Source organism: Cavia porcellus, unplaced genomic scaffold, assembly GCF_034190915.1.
Source record: "Cavia porcellus strain 051 isolate PalLab524CR breed Dunkin Hartley unplaced genomic scaffold, mCavPor4.1 scaffold_14, whole genome shotgun sequence".
Lineage (NCBI taxonomy): Eukaryota > Metazoa > Chordata > Mammalia > Rodentia > Caviidae > Cavia > Cavia porcellus.
Genome location: NW_026947497.1, coordinates 25,062,811 through 25,082,557, shown reverse-complemented (window position 1 = coordinate 25,082,557; position 19,747 = coordinate 25,062,811). Strand labels below are relative to the sequence as shown.

General features: G+C 35.8%; 1 protein-coding gene across 1 annotated transcript in view; it reads right to left on the bottom strand.

Moving 5' to 3' along the window:
• The window catches only part of Larp1b (La ribonucleoprotein 1B), a 94,912-nt gene that overhangs the window by 33,227 nt on the left and 41,938 nt on the right, over positions 1-19,747 (bottom strand). The window contains 6 exon segments of the mRNA XM_063260754.1: positions 15,109-15,135; positions 15,137-15,264; positions 15,267-15,362; positions 15,365-15,401; positions 15,403-15,462; positions 16,729-16,901. Of these exon segments, the coding sequence (XP_063116824.1) occupies positions 15,109-15,135; positions 15,137-15,264; positions 15,267-15,362; positions 15,365-15,401; positions 15,403-15,462; positions 16,729-16,901 (521 nt within the window).

Here is a 19,747-nt window from a genome sequence, read left to right as displayed (position 1 = left end):
AAGGTGCCATCTATTTTCCAACAAATAAATCAAGCTTAACTTTCAAGAAAGTAGTACTCCATTGTGCTGGGGGTTCCTGGAGTTGTTTTGCATTTTCTATTACAGTGAACGTGAACCTTTTAGAGGGTGAGTACCCCAACAGCAACTCAAAACCCACTTATAATTTTTTTTTTTTTTGTCTTTTTGAGACAGGGTCTTGCTGTGCAGTTCAGGCTGGCCTTGAGCTCACTTTGTAGCCTAGGCTGATCTCGAACTTGCAACGATCCTCCTGCCTCAGCCTCCCAAGTGCTGGGATAACAGGCATGAGCCGCCACACCCAGCTCCACTTAAAATTCTTTACAGGCTACTTCCAAGAAAGATTTACTTATTATAATTTGTGCTGCTACAAACGTGGGTATGCATGTGTTACTCTAATATATGCATGTTACTCTAATACAATGTCTTTAACTCTTTCAGGAAGGTGAATGAGTATGAAATATGGAATTTCTATTTTCAGTCTCTTGAGGAACGTCAAGCGACTATTTCTGTAGCGGTTGCACTAGTTTACATTGCTATCAACAACAATGAAGGGTTGCTTCAGCCTCTCCAGCATCTGCAGTTTGCTTTCTTGAAGACAGTCATTCTTTATGGAATAAAGTGGAATTTCAGTGCTGCTTTTCTTGAATGGCCAGTGATGTTAAACAATTTTTCGTATTTATTGGTCATATGTATATCCTCTTAGAAGTGCCTGTTCATTGAAAACGCCCACTTTTAATTGGGGTTTTTAACTGTGGGGGATTCTTTTTGAGTTTTTTATATGTACTTTAGATATTATTCCTTTGTCTGCTGATACCTGGAAAAAATTTTTTTCCCATTCTGTTGGTTGTCTCTTTACCCTGTTGATGGTTTCCTTTGCTTTGTGAAGCTTTTTAAATTGACATAACCCTGTTTATTGATGGTTGGTATTATTTCTTTTCAGAAAGTCTTCCCTACATCTATGTCTTTAAGAGTTCCACTTATTTAGTCTTCCAGGGCAGTAAGTGCTTTTGTTTTTATATTTACATATTTGATCCATTTTTAATTCAGTACATGGTGAGAGTTACTGAGCTAGGTTCAATGTTCTGTGAGTTGACAGCCAGTTTTCCCAGCACTATACTTAAAAACACTATCTTTCTTCTACTGAAAGTCTTTGCCACATTTGTTGACAAGGTAGCTGGGTGTTCCTAGAGTTGTTTCTGCACCCTCTTTCCAGTGATGATAAACCTTTTAGAGACTAAGTGCCCAAACTGCAACCCAAAACCCACTTACCACAAAGTGCTAATAACGTAATTAAACCCAAATACCTAGTTTTTAATTCAGAAAAAAACAATCCATACATCAACATCATTTGTCTTAAAATAAAAGCATAAGATCTTTGAATGATATAGACAGCTTCTTATTGCAAGGTAAATGCATTTTGTGTGCTTCTAGTGTAGGTATTCAATGCCTGGCCGCAGGGTGCTGCTGGGTGACCTGGCCCACTCCAGCCCACATGCCATAGCTTTACCACCACTGGTCTACTTTGTTCCACACACAAGTCTGTATACCTGTGTGCATTTGCTAATACCATGCTGTTTTTATCATAGTAGCTTTGTAGTCAAGAATTGTGATGCCTGCCTGCCTTCTCTTCTTGCCTAGAATTGCTTTGTTATTCTAGGTCTCTTCCAGTTCCATATGAAATTTTAAGTATGCTTTCTCTAGTTCTGTAAGGAATGCTACTGATATTTTGCCTGGGACTGCATTAAATCTGTACAGCATTTTACAAGTATGGCCATTCCATTCTGGCTATACTGGTTCTGCCTATTAAGGAACAGGAACATCTTTCCATATTCTAATATCCTCTTCTAACTCCTTTTTCATAGTACTTTGGTTCTCACTATGGAGGATTTCATTTCCTTTGTCAGGTTTATTCCTACATATTTCATTTTACTTGATGCTGTGAGAGGTAGTTTCATTAGTCTGAGTTAATTGTTGGTATACCTAAATGCTACTGTTTTTTTAGCACTGACTTTGTATCCTACTGTACTACTGAACTTGGTCACTAATTCTAGGGTTCCTTTGCTGCAGTTTTTGTGACCACATGTACAGATTCATGTCATCTGCAAATAATGTTAATTTATCTTCCTTTCCTATACATAACCCTCTTACTGCTTTCTCCTGTATGACTAGCCTAGCTAGTGTTTCATGGACTACGTTGAACAGGACAGCAAACATCCTTTTCTTGTTCCTGATTTTGGAGGGACAGTGTTCAGCTTTTGTCTATTTAATATGGTGACAATTTGTCGCAAATGACTTTAATCAGATTGAGATAAAACTTTTTATCTATTATCATGAATGAGTATAGGACTTTGTCAAATGCTTTTTCTGCATCCATTGAGATGATCATGATTTCTTTTTATGTGGCATATATTAATTTATTGATTTGCAGATGTTGAACTATCCCTGCACTGGATCTCCCTTGATTATGATATGATCTTTTGATAATTTGTTGCAATATTTGCCAGAATCTTGAGGGCTTTTTTGGCAACTTTGTTCATTAAAGAGACTGGCCTGAAGTTCTTTTTGGTTGAGCCCTTTTCTGGTTTTGGAATCAGGATAATGCTTACTTCTAGGAATGATTTTAGGGATACTGCTATCTTTTTAATTTCACTAATGGGTTTGGAGAGTACTGGTGTTAGATCTCAAAAGTTGTTGCAGAATTTGACAGTGAATCCCTTGGCACTTGGGCTTTTCTTAATAGTTTTTCAGTACTTCTTTAGTGACATCTAACACTGCACTATTAAGGCTTTTTATGTCTTCTTGGTTCACCTTTGCTTGTTCACATATGAGTTTTCACATTTCTTGTAAATTTCTTTTATTAGAGTACAGATTCTCTTAGATACCAATGATCTGGATTTCAACATAATCAGCTGTCACTTTGTCTTTTTCATTTCTAATTCCAAGAGTTTGAGGGTTTTTGTTTTTTGGCACTGGGGATTGAACTCACAATTCCGTGCTTGCCGGTCAGGGACTGTCCTGCTGAACTAAATCTCCAGCCAATTTATTTTGCTTATTCTTTCAAAGAACCAACTCTGATTCATTGATTCTTTGTATTGTCTGTCTCAATTTCATCAGTTTCTGCTCTATGTAATTTTTTTCTTGTGCTACATTTGGAGACGGACTGCTCTTGATTTTCTAGATCCTTAAGGTACATCAAGTTATTTGAGCTTGCCTTTTTGTTATTCTTTAACATAGGCATTCACTGCTATAAACTTTCCTCATAGAACTATTTCCACTGTGTCCTATAGGTTCTAGTACATTTTACTTTCATTACCATTTGATCCTAGAAACTAGGATCTAATTTCTTCCCTTTTTTGAGACAGATTATGCAAATGGGTATTGTTTAATTTCCATGTGTTTGTAGTTTTCTGCCATTGATTTCTAGTTTCACTGCACTATAATCTGATATGTATGAGATGTTAATTCTTTTGTGTTTACTTAAGTATGCTTTATGGACTACTATGTGGTCTATTTTGGATAAAGTCCCATGAGCTGCTAAGAAGAATCTGTATTCTGTTGGATGGAACAGTCTGTAGACAGCTATTAAGTTCTTTGTTCAATAGTTTGATTCAGATGCTGGGTCTGGGAGGAGTAACAGGAAGCCAATTCACCTTTCCCATTAGTCAATTGGTGCACTGGCTGGAAGAAAAGGCCACCCCATTCCCACCCCCATGAGCAACTGGCTGATTTGGAGGACAGGCATCTGAGGTACAAAAACATAATGCTTGTATTGTCTGACTGACTTTGCAGGCCTAAGGCCAGTAATCTGAGCATAAATTAACAGGATCACAATATGCTATATAACAAATATGGGGTATTCCTACTGTCTTGTTTTTGAACTCTAATACTGCTGTTGTTTTGTTGCATTTTGTTATACTCAATGTTCTGCTGTTTGTGTCTAATGGTATGGGCAGCAATTTTGAAGATAACAAGAGGCATTATAATAGCCATTGTTGATTTCCTATTATCCTGTTTTGAAATTCTGTATCACTTTCATTTTGTTTTGATTGGCTTTATTGTTTCATTTCATTCTTTTTAAAATGCACTTTCATTCTTTTGGTTTTAATGTTTTGTTGTTTGCTTTTACTATGTCTGATGGTATAGACAGCTATTTTGAAGAAACAAGAGTCATTATGGTAACTGCTATTGATTTCCTATTACTTTGTTTTGAGGTCCTGTATCACTTTCATTATTCTGTTCTGATAACCTTTATTCTATTTGATCTTACTATCTTTAAAATTAACAAAATGTAAAAATCCAGGAAAAAAATTCAAACCAAAGAGGATTCAGCCTCAATGCTGGTGCTACTGAAAATTTACCAGCTTAGTTTTCTACAGGTACAGTGTCTGCAACCTAAAGAGAGCGCAGATATTTTTTCATAGTCTATAAAATACCTTCTTATTCTTGTAGTCCACTGATTTGTACTAGATTTATAGTTACATAGTATTATAAAAGACATCAAGTAATGCTGTACTGATCACAGAATTTCCACTTCATATAACTCTGTGGCTTTGGGGACCATGATCTACAAACTGACCTACACAAAAAATACCAGGTATATACCCATAGAGTGTACATGGTCTCAGCATATACTTGAAGGTTATAATCATAGAAATCCCAGGTTCACTTCAGTTTGTGCAAGAGATTATACTGTATCAAAAAGCACTGATGAACTAAAGGTGTAGGCTGCACATCAATTTTATCACTATTTTCACCTATTGTCTTTAAGTCAGTATATGTTCTAAGCCTCAACATAGTGAGGTTTATGTGGTTGCTAAAAGATTTTCTGTTTTTAAGGTTTGTGATCCTGAAATCCAGAAATTATTTTGAACTATTTTCTATAATAATAATTTAATATAACACACCACACTTACATATGGTAATGTTTACCATATAAAGTATTTTGAAATCTGTTTTGGTTCTATAGAGACTGATACAGAACCCTTGGCAGGTATTTTTGGAAAAAATATAAGGAAAGAGTAATGAAGACACAATTGAAGAGTTATCCTGTTAAAAATAAGAATTATTCAAGTCTTATGCTTCATGTACTATCTGGAGTTAGATTAAGTACTGATCTTCAATGATAACATCACCTGTACGTTACTATTACATAGGTAAACTTCATTAATATGCTCATATAATTAGAGTCTAGCCTACTATCAGTAAAACATTAGTCAGAAATTAGTTTTAAAGTCCATTTACTTACAAAGTAATGAATTTAAATCCAGTGCTCTGGTGACCTTGTGTTATACATATAAAACTTGCCTGTTATATGTACAGTATTTCCAATACCCTGTATTAGTGGAAAGTTATATTGACTCTGCAAAAGCAGAAAGTCTAGCTGATGAATGTGGGGAGAACACAAATATAATTAAATTATTGGAAAGTGAAAAAATAGGTTTGATTCAACTCTGAATTTTTTTTGGCCTGATTTGTGACAGTGGGATTACCATTGTATTGGTGTTTATCTGATTTTTCATGTTCAGTAAAACTTACTTTATGAAGTTGAGTGCACCTGCGTTTGGTGTGTATATAGTTACAACTGTTATTTCTTCCTTTTGAATTATTCCCATAACCTACATGTAGCGACTTTTATTTCTTATGATCAATCTTGGATTAAAATCCAAGTTGTTTGAAATTAGGATAGTTGGTTCTTGTTTTATTCTGGGTTTCCATTACATGGAATATTGTTTCCATCCTTCCTTTTAATCTGTGAATTTCTTTTTGAATTGAATGTTTCTAAATAAATAAATGTATTTCAATGTGCTGCAGATCGTTAGGTTTTATTTCTAGATCTTTCTGCCAATCTGTGTCTTTTGAAAGGGGAGTTAAGACCATTCATATCAAGAAATCTTACTTAAGTTTACTGATTTACTACTGCCACCGCATAACTGTCCTACTGTTGATTGGCTTTTGCTGAGCTGCTCATTCTGCCAAGTGTATTCATTCTACTTGATTTACTGCCATTGCTGGCATGTCTCTTTCTAGTGTATTTTTGAGAATTTTGTAACGTGGTCATGCATTTCCTGAGGTGTTCTTTGTCATGTAAATAGTTTATTTCTCCAGCAATTTTGAAGGCAAGTTTTGCAGGTTTATATAAAATTGGGGTTTGAAGTTGTTAGGCCTTCAAACAATTCAGTCCAAGCCCTCCTGTCCTTTAAAGTTTGTGTTAAAAATTTGCTGTAATTCTGATGGGTTTACCTTTACATTCACTGCTTTTGTCTAGCAGCTTTTGAGATTTTTGCCCTTGTGATGGACTTCAAATACTTTACTATGTGGCAGAGTTCTCTTTTGGCTGTGGCTATTTGGGTTTGTATGTCTCAGTCATCTGTAAGTTTCCTTCTTCTCACTATATTTAGAAATTTTTCTTTCATTGTTTCTATGAACAACTTTTTTTTAATGCCATTTGTGCTTGCTGTATTCTGATTTTTCACCTATTCTAGTTACTTGTATAGCAGTCTTAGGTCATCTACAAGATGTTCTATTTACATATTCTCTTTGCTTTTAACATTCAAGAGAGGGCTGTAATTCATCTGTCTCACTGCTAAGGTGGCTCTGATTTGTAAATACCATCCTTTCCACCAGTGGTACATGAATCACTGTCCCCTTGGGTGGCTTCTACCACTTCTGTTGGGGTCTTTGATGCAACAGTGTAGAGAAAGGCATTGATTTAACAGATCATTTTCCACTATATAACAGTTCCTTAATGAAAAAATTAAAGTGGTATAAACTGTAATACAACTAATTTGTAATACAACTATTATATATATCAGCAATGTGGTGCATGTAAGATTTCCATGTTAAAATCTGAAGAATATCAACTTTAGAAATACACATTTATTTTTTAATGAAATAATTTTATTATTGTGATAATTTAATTGGTATGAATATTAATGATAACATATAGGGAATAATTAAATTCAAGCAACTATATTTGTTTCATTGATTTTTTTTTAGCAAGAAGACTGATAAAAGTGATTTATTTTGTGCCAGTGGGACAATCATATGTGTACCACTGGTGGTTGAAGCTGGCAGATGTCTTTGAGTAGCTGGTCTTTAAAGGCATCAATGTCTTCTATCTCTGAAATCTTGCCCCTCTCATTTGTTACTCCTGCTGTCCATACATTGAATACAACAGCTAATCCCTAGATTTCTGGTTGAAACCTATTCATATACTCTTAATTCTTTGCTAAACTGGTCACTGAGGGTCTATTGTTTTGTTTAGCTCAGTTAGCTTTGTCTTCGTGTCTTTAGAAAACTCTCTGAACCACTGTGGTTATTACTTTCAATAACTGTTGTACATGTTTTATGATTTCATAGACGACCTCTCTTTGATCTGTTTTCTAACTGCTTCTATTATCCTCTTGAGTAATCGGGTGAGTGGCTTATCCTATTCCCCCCGCCTCAGTACACCTTAAACTGACTTTAGAGGAATTGGAAGTTTGGCAAGTACTTTGTTGTCTTGTTTTCTTGTGTTTCTAGTAATTTTCTTGTTGTGTTTTGCTTTGTGGTGAGACTTGTGGAAGCTTAAACTACAAAGACTTTGTTGGAAGTAAACAGATCCCTTTTTAGTCACTTTTCAGTGACACACTTTATGTGTGCCTAACTACAGTCCTATAGGCCTTTGTACTAAAATCCAACCACTTCATACTTCATTTTGAGGGGAAGACAGTACAGCTGACCCAACACCCAGTTCTTTGAGTTTGCTAATATCACAAGGTAACCTGAGTCCCACTGAAAATGGCAATTATGTGACCTCGTTGAAATAAAGCAAATCAGCTACAGAAGTATCATCCAAGACAAACCAGCTATTAACATACCATAAAACCAATTATGTAACACCCTTACGCCTAGGGAAAAAAATGCACAATTATAGTGTAAACATCAAGACAACCCAAGTACTGACTCACAGATAATATGTACTAAATGCAACCATCTATATTTCTGCTAATCACAGTAATGAATTCAACGGTAATTTTACAGATTCAGTTATCTAAAATCAACAAAGTTTACTATTAAAAGTTATAGAGGGTTGCTCATGAAGGAATGCAAGAAAATTTTGAAACCTTTAAGTATAAGGTGAGAAAAGAGAAGTGGGTCAAAGGATCCTATTGAAGTACAAAAAGATGTTTACAAATTAGACAAAGGTCAGGAGGTGTGGTTGCTCACAGCTGTAATCCAAGTACTCAGGGCTGAAGCAGAAGCATCACTATGAGTTTGAGGCCATTCAGAGACACACAATGAGTTCAAGTAGGGCAAAACCCTGTCTCAAAAAACAAAAACCACCACAAAATAATTAGATAAAGGTAACAGAAAAAAACTGATGAATAGAAAAGAAAAAAAGGAAGGAAATCCTGTAAGATTGAAGACAGAAAAATTAAAAAGAGGTGACAAAAGAAAAAAGATAAAAATAGCAAGGAAGAACAACAAAGGACAAGTGTCAGAAGCCCAATAAACTAATGAAGAAAAGAAACACACACAAATGAATAGACAAAAAAAAAAACTCCCCAATTTTGCATGCGTGTTTTCTTTCAGGATGTATAGTTTCAGAGCAGTCCACGTCAAGATGTGTGGTCCCAGTTCACACTAGCATATGTTCGCAGTCAAATCACTACCTGTGCCGGATGCAGACACCAGCAGGAGGTGGGAGTAAAGAGGAGGGTACTACTGCCACAACTTTCAAAATCCAGACCTACCTAGGCTGGGCCTGGCTTCTGGCTGAGGAAGTGGGGCCAGTGTCCTTTAGATCAAACCCCTCAGGGGTTCTCTTTCCAGCAAAGTCCCTGCCTGCAATTGCCTCTGTGGCTCTCACTCAATCACTGTCAAGACTGTATCACTGAGAGCCCTGAATGAAGCTGTGTGACCGCTCTGAGTCTCAGGTTTAAACAATCAACCCTTCCCTAGAAGGGTGCCCAACCACTGGCTTGAACTAGTCACTCACCAGCTGCTGCTTGCCCAGTCAAGTGACTGCCAGGGAGCAAAATCCTGTGCTCTCTCCTACAGATCACCGCACGTGCCAGTCCCAGGCAGCTGCCCACTGTGTTACTTCCTGGAGCCCTGGAGTTTCCAGCATTCATTCTGCCTCTGGGCCTTTGGTTTCCCGTTCCCACAAGCTGGGAGAAGGGACAAGGTGTACACTGGCTCTTCCCTCCTCCGAGATGTGTTCTGTCTCTTCAATTTCTCTGTAGCTTTAGTTTTCCTGTCAGATCTCTCCTGGCTCCTGGATCTACTTCTCTTTTTCTCTTCCCCAAGTTGTGATTTGACATTGTCTGGACTCCGAATCTTGTAAAGGCTGAGTTATTGCTGCTTACCACTCTACAACTTTACATCAGCTTGTCAACTGCTGCAAGGCCAGCTGGGATTTGACGGGGACTCTGATGAATCTATTGGATGGAATTGGTGGGTAAATCTTATAGCATATACTTTTGTTTTCAACCTTCTGCTTTTCAATGTATCAAATATGCGAAACAACATACCTACACTTTGATGAACTACTTTACAAACTTAAGTATTTGAGTTTAAATATACATTTTATTATTGTACAGGAGGCCCTCTTTGTCACCTTCTCACCTTTGGTTTTTGTTTTCTTTTTTTCTTCTAGTGTGAAGGACTGAACCCAGGGCATCAAAAATGCTAAGCAAGCACTTTACTGCTGAGCTCCATCCCGTCTCTCTTAATTTTGCCTTATGCCATGTGTTCCCTTCTCAACTAATTTCAAGGTCATGGCCTCTAATTTATTTTTAAAAAAAACAAAACAAAACAAAACTGCTATCATTTATACTGCAATACAAAATTTTTAATAACTTTAATATTAATATTATCAAATGCAAAACAAATAAATACTAGATTACCGCTCAGTGTGTTAATACTATAGCATTGATCTCTAAGACAGAGTGTTTCGTAACAGTCATTTAGCTTTATTCACTTATTCACCTTGTTTTGTTCTACAGTCTTGCTGTGCCCCCAGTAGCTGGAATGGTTTTTAGTCTATCTTTGAGACTTCCTTCAGTGAGGCTCTATGAGGGACTATTTCTCTTATTTTACTCTTAAAGATTATTTTTGAAAAGCATATAATTATATGTTTATAGTTATTTTCCCCTGGCATATTAAAGCTCTCAGTTCATTTTTTCTGTTATTGTTTCTCGTTTTTTTTTTAAGACAGGGTCTCACTATATAGTTCAAGCTGGCCTTGAACTCACTATGTAGTCCAGTCTTGCCTCAAATTCATGGCGGTCCTCCTGCCTCAGCCTCTAGAGTGCTGGGATCAGAAGCATGTGCTACCACACCTGGCTTCCATTATTTATTAGATTTATCTGTAACTATTGAGAAGCAAGTTGTCTAGTGACCATTCTTTCTCTGAAAGAACATTTTTCTTTGTTGTTCAACTCTCATATCTCTGGGCCTCTCCTCAGTTCTTAAAAGGCCTTAATCATTACCTTTTAAAATACTGACTCTACCCCATTATCTCTTGCTTTTCCCTTTGGAACTAGTACTACATGTATATTTTTCAACCTTCTTTGTTACACTGTAATGTAGTTTTTTTTTTTTTTTTCAAAAATAAAAGGCTTTATAAATAAAATCCACTTGAAGCTAAAATTACGTAACTCATTTGAATCTTATCAAACATTAAAGCAAAAACTGTAGAATTCTGTGCCCCTTTTTCACATATTCCATCTGTCTCTCTGTACTAATTTTTCTCAATTTAAGTCTTCACATTCTGATTTGCTATTAATTTTCAATTAATTAAATTTTCATTTCAATTATGACTTTTATTCCCAGAAATTCTATTGTTATTCTTGAGAATTTCTCCATATATATTTTCATTTACTTAAACATAGTATATATAAGCACTGTACACTTTCTTTAATAATTGTACTTTCGGGCTGGGGGTTTAGCTCAGTGGCATAAGTGCCTGCCTTGCAAGCAGGCAGTCATGAGTTCGATCCCCAGTATCAATAAAAAGGAAAGAGACAAATAAATAAATAAATAAATAATTGTACTATCTTCATTACTTGAACATATGCTCTGTTATTTTGGCTCATTCTTGCATATGATGCTTTCTCTGATTATTAATTTTGTGAACTGTTCACTTTCTTTACAAATTAAGTACATTCTTTGTGGCCTAAAAGTGAATGGACCTACATTTATTGATGGTAGTTTCTATGAGACTAATAGGCCACAATCACCTTAAGTGTGATTAAGGTGTGATCACCACTGTTAGTTACTTCAGTGTAAATTTCGATGCATGACTTTAGTTCTTTTTGTTGTTGTTTTGAGACAAGGTCTCCCTGGATATTTCAGGCTGACCCTGAAGTATGTAGCATAGGCTGGCTTCTAATTCACAGCGATCTTCCTGCCTCAAACTCCGAAGTGCGAGGATCACAGGCACGTGCCACCACACCTAGCTAGTTCAGTTTTCCTACTCTTTGTAATATTCAGCAAAACCACTAAAATATTCTTTGTAGTTCCCTACAGAATGATGAAAAAGTAAATTTAGTTCTCTTTCGCTAACAGTGTATTCCTTACAGCTACCTTTTTAAAGGCTACCAACTTAATGGGGAAAAAAAAAAAAAAAACTATTGGAATCCCTAACTCTGGCTAGTGCTAGATTTTTATCTTTTAGCCATTTTCGATAGCTTTTGCAAAACTAAACCTTTCAAATCCCCAGCTGGCACAGCAGCTTCTAAGCCAAAACTGATTTTAAAATTCTACTTCATTTCTTTAATAAAACAACTTACCTTGCAGTTCTTTGGAGACTTTAAATAGATGGTTTTTTATGTATTAGCTATTTATTTAGCTTCAGCCATAAAGGGTATGCCAGAAACAGAAAGGTTATATTCACTCTTTGATCCAGTTCAACATATCTCTATATCCACCAAAAATCCAAACTGTCCTATCAATTTGGTGTATTTTTTTATTCCTTTATAATCCAACGAGTTCAATTTCTGATACATGTGGTTATTCTGTCTTCTGAGAGCCAGTTTTGGTTTCTACAATACCACATTTCCCTACCTAACTCTGATATAAACATTCACTGGGGCTCAGGTCTGGATCTTCTCACTTCTACATGTCCTACAACTATACTACCAATATCCAGTCTAAAGATGGTCAGCTTGCCCACAGGCTATCTTCTAGCTCCTGTTTCCATATAGTTAGTTGTCTGCAATAGCAACCAGTGATCTTTCAAAAATAGAAACTGGAGGGTTGGGCTTAAAAAAAATTTAGATCACGTCACACTATGTAAAATCCTGCACTTCACTTTGGCTAGATTCTACACAATTTAACATGGCCTACAAATTATAATATGACATGACTGTATGTCCATAATTATTTTCATAATACACCAATAATTATTTTTTTATATTAGACAAACTGTTCAGTTCCTCAAAATGCAAAACTTTCCCCCTTCTGATTCTTTTTTTAGGGGATACTGGGATTCAAACTCATGACCTTGTGCTTGCAAGACAGGCATTTATGCCACTGAGCTAAATACCCTGCCCCCACCATCTGATTAAGACAGACTTATTATTCCCTCTTACTGCAAAACAGTGTTTCTGTACTCTGCATGGCTAATTTCTAAACTATACCCTAAAGTTCACTATAATCTGATTCTCTCAGGGAAATTCTCTAACCATCTAATCCAGTAACGTCTGATTTTTAATCTTAGAAAAATGATTATAATTTGTAATTAAGTACATGTTAGCTGTTGGTAGTACATGTCTATAACTTCTGAACTTGGGAGGCTGAGACAGGAGAATCACTGTGAGTTAAGGCCAGCTTGGGCTACATGATGAGCAAGACGAGTCTAAACTACAAAGGGAGACTACGTCTCACCCCCTCAAAAAAAGTACATATTGTTTTAATGTCTGTGCTCTAATTATCTGTAAGTTCTAGGCACAAAGAAACTGTATTATCTTTTTTCATTCTGTATTCAAGAACCAGCACAGTTTTTTCATTCTGTATTCAAGAACCAGCACAGTGAATATAGTACTCAAGTGAACACGTTAATTGGATTACCAGACTCTTTCGGAATTGGGGAGGGTAAGGGAGGAACAACCAAGGAAAATGAGTTAACCATAGAATGTAGATAAGAATCAGGTAAAAAAAAAAAAAAAAAAAACACCTACAATTTACCCATAATACTTACAAGTTATTTGGCCAATATTACCTACCGTCTTCTGGTTAATGCTAAATGGACAAGGATAGCACCTGCCTCAGTAAGTAAACGTACAATTTAAAACTATTGTTGCTTACAGTTATCTACAAATTCCTTGTTTCTCAAATTGACTTGAAAGTTAGCTAAGCATGGTGGTACACCCCTGTAATCTTAGCACTCAGGAAGTTGAGGCAGGAGGATCATCTTGAGTTTGAGGCCACTTGGCAACACAGTGACTTCAAGATCAGTCTGAACTATACATAGTGAGACCCTGTCTCAAAAAACAAACAAACAAAAAAGCTAGCAATCTAGAGTGGTTAGTTTCCTTTGATTAGTGCACAATCTACAATTCATTTATTATTTTAACAAGTATAAATTGAGTAATATTTTGTGGCAGAAACTTTTAGCAGTGCAGATAACAGTAAACAGGCAAAAAAATCCTTGCCTCAAGGAACTGGCTTTCACATGCTCACACAGAATAGTAATAAAATATACACACAAGCAGATGGTAACTTATGCTGTGATGAAACAATGTGAGATCAAGAAAGAGAGGGTGTGTAATTTTAACCCTAGTAACCTATAATTTTAAATCAGTAAAATTTATCTACATTGGTTTCAAAAGGGATTAAAGATTTATATTATTTATAGAATCTAAGTGTCACAACTAAGAATATTCATGCAATGAATCACTTTTTTTCTTCTTCTTCAACTTGTAGCAACAGAAATGAATCACTTTCAACTTAAAAGTTTACAAAACATAAAACCTTTCCCACAGCAGTAGGACAGGCAGACAACTGTTCAGACTCTAAAATCACTTGATATCCAAGATTCTCCTAAAAAGATCATAGTTAGAGAAGCTAACAGACTAAAAACAGTCACAGAAATTCTGGGAAGAAATAAGAAGCCTAGAAGGAAAGCGACTTCTTCATGACATGAAGCCCAGTCAGTGGCAGGCAGGCTTCGACCACTACCAGGCTAGCTTATCTTTCTGTAACTGTAACTCTTTCTAATCAAGACCACATTCCTGTTTAGTAGGCTGTATAATGTTATATAACTCTGCCTTGTAATTCTATCTGAAAAAACAAATGATTAACTTTAGGGCTTTTTCTGATAACTTCAATGGCAGGAAAAATGATTTCTTTTTATCCCTACCTGTGCTATTATAATTCATATCAAAAAGTGCAAATAATCATTAAACTAGTATCTTTTACCTTAGTAACTGGGATAGAGGTCAGGATCTAGAGTAAAATGCAAGAAAATAAAAATTTGGAACATGGTTTCAAATCACATCCTAAGCATCTTAATAATGACCAGATAAAAGAGGCAATCAGCTAATTTAACCTTTTATACTCTGTCCATAGTCATTTTTACTAGGTTAAAGCATGCACCATAGATTACAGTGAGACAGAATGAAGGGGGAATGAACATAAATCCCTTCTAAAATCAGGTTAGATTGAGCTATAAACCAGGCATGGAGGCACAGGCCTACAATCCCAGTACTTAAGCTGGAGGGTCACCCTAAGTTCGAGGTCAGCTGGGCTACACATTGAGTTCAAGGCTAGCCTGAACTATACAGTAAGACCCTGACTCAAAACAAAACAAGACAAGACAAAAGGAATGAGCTATAAAACTAAGTCTATAATAAGTTCAGTTTTTAATAGAAAGGATCTTAGTTACTGTTTTTACCAGAAAAAAACAAAGGTTTTATTTTTTAAAGTATTCATTATGTTGTCATTTGAAATCATTCCTCAATTGTGACTATCAAATACATTTCCAGGAATTTTTCAAATTAAATATTTATTTATAATCAAAATTCCATAAAATAAGGCTTTGAGTTTAAGTAATTATAATTAGAGCAATCTACCAGTAGAAAGATGTAGGCCAGAAATAATTACCTTTATTGCTGCATGTTTTTCATCTTCCATCCATCCACAAATCCTCCTCATAGTAATATAAACCATCACTGATAACTTTAGCAACGTCTGATGTAAGTTTTGCCTGAGACATGTGGTAGCCTGCTCAATTTCCAGAAAGTTTTCTCATATAAGGTGCCGAGTTACAATCAAAATCCTGTTTAAATCCCGGGCATCAATTTCATAATCTCTATCATTATCAGACCAATCAGTAAACGTCTTTTTTCATCCATTTATTCCATCTCTTCCTCAAATAGAGAATCAAGTTCTTTTTGTTATTTTTTCTTCTGGAAGACACTATTGATTTGATGCCTCTTCAGGTCTAGATACTGATTCCTAAAGGTAGAAATTAGTATTATATAGGAAAAAATTTCTATCACTTTTTTAAAAATGTCACATAACTGTGTTTTAACTTATATCAATCTTGTATGCTCAGTGATTATTGTTTAGCACCCAAACTGTAAGAGAATATTAAGCCAAATAGACTCCCAAAATTAGAAGTTTATTTCCACACACTTGGCAAAATGACCTCTGAATGGGCAGAGCAAAAAGTAACAAGTGAAACCCATGCTAATTTACTAACAACAAAATCAACAGATATTAAGGGGCAACTAACATCCTATAAAAGTTAAACAAAATTGGTAGAAATAATTATAATATCTAAGTAGAACCTTAAAACTCACAACTACAGAACTACAGTTGTAAGATGAACAAATAATAACAATACCAGAAAGTGAAAGACAAAAGTTTCTTGAACATGTGTATTCAGCTCAAGGAGTAAGAGCAGATGCATACCAAGGCATATCACCCTGAAATTTCAAGACTAGGAAAGAAAAAAAATCACCTTAAAAATCCTCAAAAGAAAATATTTATAAAAAGATGTGAGGCAATCTCAATTTTACAAACTGTAAGATAAAAATGTTTCTAGAATTCAACAGAAAGTTATATTTAATTACTCTATATATCTACTGTACAGTGTTTCAGAAAGATCATTTTAATGGGCTATGAATAAAGTTCACAGATACAGTGCATGCTTAGCAAGCAAGAGGCCCTGGATTCAATTCCCAGTGCTAAAAATTAAAAGACAATTTTTTAAGAAGTACACTGACAATAACCAGTCATGTTACAACACATCTGCAATTCTGACACTGGAGAGGCTGAGGCAGGAAGATCATCTTAAGTTTGAAACCTGTCTGCGCTACATAGAGTTCAGTACCAGCTTCAACTACACAGCAAGACATTATTTCAAAAACAAATCTGCAATGTATGTACCACTGTTGCTCCCTGATTGACATGCTTTGAAATTTTATTGTCGTCTTTCTACCTTTGAATAAACTGGATTTGAAAAACAAAAAGTAGTACATCAACAGCACTGTCAAAAAATAACTAACTTCAACAGTATACCCTGACAAGCTGTAAAAATCACTTAGCATCTTTAGAAAGTGTTTTGAGAAAGGGTCTTTAGGATACTAAAATGCACACTAAGCCAAGCATGGTGGCACACTCCTGTCATTCCAGCATGCATATCTGACAAATAGAAAAGTCACTGACCTTACACTCTACCAAAGAATATCACACTTCATCTGGTTTGTAACAACTTACCTTTAATTCCACTGGGGACACATGATGCCTCATTTTTGCTTCTATCCAAGGTTCTGAATCCAAGTCAGGTAAACTGGTAGACAAACCTCTAAACATTGCTTGAAGACTACTTGTTTCAGTATTTTTCTTTGGAATCAAAGGACTTCCAATTCTTGGAGAATTTGGGGCAGACTCTAAAATTTTAAATTAGTTCTACAGTTAAAATAACAGGTTTTCTAATTTAAATATTTCATTTGTTCCTTGGTATTTTTTCACAAAACATATCAACCTCAATTAAAATTTTTCCTGTGATTTTCAAATAGTTTTTAATAATATTTACTCAGAAGAACAGCCATTGAGTAACAAACAAAAGGAATATCATTAATCCTTATACAGGCCACCATTCCAACTTAACAATGTCAATGTGAGTCACCAAAATGTTGGTAAGTCATTTGTGAATTAAATTATCTGTGTAATTATTAAAACCTATAAATTATAATCATGGAATCTCAAATGTTGTTAAGCCAATTAAGTCTAATACATATGTTACCTCAGATTACACTGATTCTCAACTAGACTTTAAAACAACCATCACTCCAACTTTTTACATTTTCTTTGCTTAAAAAAAAGTTTGCCTGCATGCACTGAAGAGCATTCCCCCACCTTCTACCTTGGCTCGTACTGAACACTGCAAAGCACCAAATTGTCATGTTAAAAGTACACAGCTTGGGCGATAAAGCAAGAATGTAGGTCAGACATGACAGCACATACCTGCAATCCCAGTACTCTCAAGACTGAAGCAGGAGGACCATATGTTTGAGCCAAGCTTGAATTTAGCAATTTGGTGACATCCTATCTCAAAATCAAAGCACAAAAAGGGCTGGGAGGTAGTTTGGTGCGAAGGTCCTGGGTACAACTCCCAGAACAGCTGAGTGAGGGAGCAGGCCTGTCATCCTAGCTAGCATTTGCAAGGCTGTCAGAAGTGGGGGCGGGGGGAGACAACCAACTGAGCCCACTGGGGCAATTTAAGCAAGAGCATGTCTCAAAATAAAGAAAAATGAGCTGGAAATATAACTCAGTGCAAAAGCCCTAAGATCAACCCCCCTAGAACCAACCATAAACTGTTTCAAGTTAAAAGGTCTTTCTTCTCAACATTACCACTTTTGCCAGTTGGTGGTTTTTTGGTTTTTGAGGGGACAGGGCTTTTTTTTGGTTTTCTGAGACAGGGTCTCAATCATGTAGTTCAGGCTGACTGAACTATGTAGCCGGGATGGCCTTGAACTCACAGCAATTCTCCTGCCTCAGCCATCTGAATGCTGGCATTACAAGTGTTGGCCAACCCACCTGGCTGCATTTTTGCCAGTTTCTAATCAAAAGAATTATATACTCTAAGTAAAATTCAAACTGCTTTCGTGTATCTTTTCAAAAGTGAGTTTTACATGTTTTCATCCTAAAATCTTTTGTTGCACAGTGTCTCAACTAGATTGATTTTGAACTATGTAGCCTTTGAACTCCAGAGAGCCTTCTGCCTCAGCCTTCCAAGTGCTGAGAGGTGAATAATACCATGCCAGGTTTCTAACATATTTATAAGGTTCTGGGGGTGTAGCTCAATGGTAATGCTTACTTACCATGCATGAGACCCCAAGTTCCATTTTCAGCACTAAAAATACTGAAAAATTTTAGAATTTTGAACTATTTATATGCTTACATATTTTTCCTGGAGGTTACTATTCTAAACACCCTCCTTTCTTCAGTGCTAGTGACAGAACCTGGGCCCTTATGTACGCGTGGCAAGTACACTACCTCTTAACTACAGCCACAGCATTTTGTTGTATTTTGAGACAGAATTTAAAGGCCCGGGGCTTGCTTACAGGTGTGAATTACCACAGCCAGCTACAACTGCTTAAATTAGTGGTGCATCTGTCACCAACTCATTCACAGAAGTAGTGTAAGCAAAACAGAGTGTACACTGTCTCACACTCACAAAGCTTTCAGTAATGGAGAAGTGCCTAATACTGTGTTATCTATATCCATACAGTGAATGAAACTTTAAAAGCAAACAATCCCTAGGTCATTATATTTGATTCAGTTCCCTACATACATAATGGGGGAATTAAATTATAACATCACATGTATAAATAAGAACAGCATCTAGCATAGCACAAGCTAGAAAAATCAAAAGCTACTGTCCTTAATGTGAAAATTTAATCTTAACATTCCAATAGTTTATTAAATAATGACCCACAGCTTTTAGGTTTTTACCATGAAGGTGTTTGATTCTATTTCCATGTGCTTGGAAATGTAATATTAAAATACCAAAGCATTTGGACAAATAAGAAAATTTACAAGTCTTACAATGAGACTTTAAAAATATTTAATGAAGGGCAATCCACTAAGGACCTTTTCTGTTTCTCAGAAGCTATTTTTCTCTCAATAAGTAGATTCTGCTCTTAAAAAAAACTGATAAATTTTAATAAAAATAAGCTATACATAAGGAAATGACATAAAAAGAACTATGTGTTATGAACATGTACCAACTCTCCATAACGAATGTAATAATACCACAAACTAAGAAGATATTTTAAAAATTAAAATAGGACATATGTCCTAAGTTTTCATCTGTATTTTCTAATTAAAATATTTCAAAGCTGGGCATGATAGCACATGCCTGTAATCCTATCACTTAGGAGGTTGAGGCAGGAGGATCACTGAGTATGAGGCCAGCCTGGACTACAGAGAGTTCCAGGCCTGCCTCAACCACGCAGTGTGACCCTGTCCTAAAGAAAAAGAAAACAAAGAGAAACTATTTCAAGTCAGACATCCGTAATTTTTTTTTTTTTTTTTTTGGTTTTGTGAGGCAAGATCTCACTGTGTAGAGTTCAGTCTGGTCTTGAGCTTGTGGTGATCCTCCCACCTCAGCCTCCCATGTGGTAGGATTACACGTGTGTATTACCAGCCCCAGCCACATTTGTAAAGTTTAAGAATAGCAAACTCCTAATCTTCCAGTCTAAATGAGTTTAAATATGATTTAGATTAGACA